We start from the raw sequence: 3,966 nt of genomic DNA on the forward strand, positions 1-3,966 counted from the left end.
TGCCCAGGCTGGAGTGCAGTGGCGCGATCTCAGCTCACTGCAACCTCTGCCTCCCGGGTTCAAGTGATTCTTCCACCTTAGCCTCCCGAGTAGCTGGGATTACAGGTGGGTGCCACTACGCCCACTAATTTCTGTATTTTTTGATAGAGACAAGGTTTCACCATGTTGGCCAGGCTGGTCTTAAACTCCTGACCAGCCCGCCTCAGCCTCCAAAGTGCTGGGATTACAGGCGTAAGTCACTGCGTCTGACCTTCTTTCAATCTTTAGAAGCCACCAAAAAGGGGGAAAAAAAAAATGGGGAAGATGGCCAAGTGGTTAGGTGGAGACTAGCGAGCATCTTACTGACCTCTACAGCATGTAGATCCCTGACTCAGGACTCGGCAAGAATATTTAAAAGGCAAGGCTGGGTCTTGCCCTGGTACAGCCTGTCCTTTATCTGGGAGAAATACAAACACAGGAGAAGCCACCTGAAAAAACTAACAAAGCCTCCCGCCAGCAAGGGCTAAATCAGCTGCTGTGCATGAAAGGCCTGACCGCTCTGGAGACAGAGGGGAGGGGAAATCACAGGGCCCGACAGCAACCTGAGAGGGCTTCCTGGAGGAGGAGACGTCTTAAAGGTCAGGGGGTCTTGAAGGTGTGAATGAGAGTTATGAGGTGGCAGATTATGACAGCACTGATGACCTAGCTTGGCACAGGTGGGATGGAAGGAGGATTCCCAACCATAACTCCATATCCCAAGCAGGGCCAGGTGCTTCTGGGTGTGACCTCGGCCACCAAGCAACTGGTGTATCCCTGGAACCACGTCGGGCCATTCATGCAGGATATGAAATGTTAACCCTGTCCTGAAGTTCGAGGCTGCAGTGAGCTATGATCGCACCACTGTACTCCAGCCTGGGTGACAGAGGGAGACCCCTACTCTCTCTCTCTCACACACACACACACACACACACACACACACACAAACCCTCTCCTGTACATCAAGTCCGGGCTAGGTGCCTGCCTATGCATTTGTTGTTTTATTAAGCACCTACTGCATGCAGTCCCTTCACATTGAGTTTCTCATTCCCTGAACACTGTTATACACCAAGCATGGTGCTGGGCGCTTTTACACAATTTACCTCACTTACTCCACACACATCTTCCCATTTCTCAGGAAGAGAAAGCTAATATTTACTCAGTCCCCGCCAAGAGCCAAGCCCTGTGCCAAGGTGTATTTCCCAAGAAACATACATAAGACTGAGAAGGCCCAGAGAGAACGGACCTCAGGCCCAGGCTGGGCAGCAGGTGAGAGGGGCCATAAGGGAACAGAGAGGCTGGAGGTGAAAGATTGAACGAAAACCCACTTTGGATACAAAAGGAATTCTGTTTCCATTTGTTTCTGGAACATTCAGTAGCTATTTTAGAGCCAACTCATAATCTCGTTTGCCAATTTCCTTCTTTCCTAAGAAGCCAGGCACTATGTTTACAATTTTCCCTCTGTGCTCCCTCCGCAGTTCCTGCTCAGAGACACACAGGTCAGAGTTTGGGCAAAGGCCCACCTGCATTTCTTATTTTCCCAGACTGAAAAGGGGCAGAAGGCGGGCTCGGGGAACTGGGCTTGCAACAGCCGGGGACCAGCTGCGGCTCTCCCCGGGGATGCATGGCTGTCAGAGCAGCAAACGGGGGGCACACCGAGAAAGCCGTGGGGACAGGGGTCTCATCCAGGTCTCCCTGGTAGAGGTCAAGGCTGAATTCCCGCAGGTGTGGTGAGAGAGGAGCCTGTGAGATGAGGAAAGCTGAGGGTGGGGAAGGATTCTCAAGCAATAACCAGCCTTCCGTCACTGGGGCAGGAAGGGGGACAAAATGACCAGGGGCTGGACAGTGAACAGCTGTTCCATGGGAAGCTGGCCACGAGCTGGGCATCGTATGAACCCTAGTCAGAAATGTATGTAATCCCCACAATAACCCCCTATCGTGGGTGGTGTTACCCCCATTCTACAGATGAGAAAGTTAACTGGCTAACCCAGAGTCACACGCCCCAACGTGGCACAGCTGGCTTCATGCCCCCATCTGCAAACCCCACCATGCACCCTTTACTGCCACCCACTATGACCAGGGCCCCCAGGCTCTGCTCTGTGCTCTGTCCCCTAATAAACGGAGAAACCTCAAGGAAGTCTTATGACCACTGTGGGCTGCAGTTTTCCCATCAGTCAACGTGGGAGAACCACAAGCCCTGCACTGCCTCCTGCCCAGGGCCACTGAGGCCCAGCCTCGGCCAGAAATGCAACAGAACAGACCGCTGAGATGCAGCCTGGGCCAGAAATGCAACAGAAAGGACCACTGAGGCAGAGCCTCAGCCAGAAACACAACAGAACGGACGGCTGAGACGCGGCCTCGGCCAGAAACGCAGCAGAACGGACTATGACGCTGCTATGCAGCTCGACGACTGGCCGGCTATAAGAACGAAAATGGGGAGGGCCGCAGTCCCTCAGCAGGTCAGACCAGAGGCGGGCCTTCACCTCGCAAGGCCTGGGCTCCCAAAGCCCTCCCAAACCAGGTTACCTGCTGGGCGTCTCCCTCGGTAAATGGCAGCTTTGTGGAAACATGAAACATGATCTCCCTGTCCCGGAATGTCGTGTACACTGATTCCGCCCCCGTCTGTCCGTGGGTCACATCCAGGCCTCCTCGGAAACTGTCAACAGAACAGGGCAGGAGATAGGGAGAAAAGACAGTGAGGCCCAGTGGGCAACTTAATGCGAGCTCCCGTAAGTACACGCAGCAGAGCTTAGTCTCTCTAGGCCTCCATAAGATAAAGGGATAGAATTTCGTATCTCAGAGAACCTTCTGGCCTTTAATATACTGTATTTCACCTATTCTAAGCCCCACGTTTTGTTTTGGTTTGAGTCAGGGGTTCACTCTATCATGACAAGACAGGAGAGCTGAGGGCAGAGCAGGCTGTGATGTGGGAAAAGCAGGTAGATCTGTTCTTCCAGGTATATCAGCCCCGGCACTCTACCCACAAATCCATTATTTAAAGACAAAGCTGGCCGGGCGCAGTGGCTCACGCCTGTCATGCCAGCACTTTGGGAGGGTGAGGTGGGCAGATCACCTGAGGTCAGCAGTTCAAGACCAGCCTGGCCAACATGGTGAAACCCCGTCTCTACCAAAAATACAAAAATTAGCCAGGTATGGTGGTGGGCGCCTGTAATCCCAGCTACTCAGGAGGCTGAGGCAGGAGAATTGCTTGAACCCGGGAGGCAGAGGTTGCAGTGAGCCGAGATCATACCACTGCATTCTAGCCTGGGTGACAGAGCGAGACTCTGTCTCAGAAGAAGAAGAGTGGATAAAGACTTCTAGCACCAAAGCTGGAGGTGGGGTGGCACTTTTTGGGATCTCTGATTTTTCTCTGTATGGGTGCACCACTCGGCTAAGGTCTCGGGAGACTGGAGAAGCTGGTTAGCTGAGATGCATTTCCTATTGGGAAAGAGAGGCAAATGCTAAATGTCTACAGGAGGCCTCATTCTGCCAGAGGGTCTGGGAGCCCTCCTATTACATGGCTTCATTTCAAGGATCCTTCTCAGTAGTTCTTCCTCTTCGACTGTCTATTAAAAGAAGCAGTTGACTAGTTCAGCTGCCCAGTGGCTGACCTGCACTCGCTGCTTCCTCTGTCCCTTCTCCAGCATCAGGAAGGCCCCGAGGCTGATTCTGTTACCTCCACGAGCCCCATGCCAGCCTGGTGCTTGGGGCACAGTAGGCACTGAGTGAGTCAACTTGCTTTGACCAACACATGAATCAAGCAGCTGTTTGAATTGAATGCCCATTTCAGTCAAAGCAGGTGATCCTCTAGCCTTCAAGAAATGGGCTGGGCACAGTGGCTCACGCCTGTAATCCCAGCACTTTGGGAGGCAGAGGCAGGTGGATCACTTGGGGTCAGGAGTTCGAGACCAGCCTGGCCAACATGGAGAAACCCCGTCTCTCCTAAAAATA

The 3,966-nt window shown here is 53.0% G+C and overlaps 1 protein-coding gene across 1 annotated transcript in view; it reads right to left on the reverse strand.

Moving 5' to 3' along the window:
* RAP1GAP2 (RAP1 GTPase activating protein 2) overlaps positions 1-3,966 on the reverse strand; it is a 158,398-nt gene that overhangs the window by 48,216 nt on the left and 106,216 nt on the right. Inside the window, exon 13 of the mRNA XM_011947515.1 lies at positions 2,542-2,671. Coding sequence (XP_011802905.1) covers positions 2,542-2,671 — 130 coding nt within the window. The remainder of the gene's footprint in view (positions 1-2,541; positions 2,672-3,966) is intronic.

This window comes from Colobus angolensis, unplaced genomic scaffold, assembly GCF_000951035.1.
Source record: "Colobus angolensis palliatus isolate OR3802 unplaced genomic scaffold, Cang.pa_1.0 Scaffold267, whole genome shotgun sequence".
NCBI lineage: Eukaryota > Metazoa > Chordata > Mammalia > Primates > Cercopithecidae > Colobus > Colobus angolensis.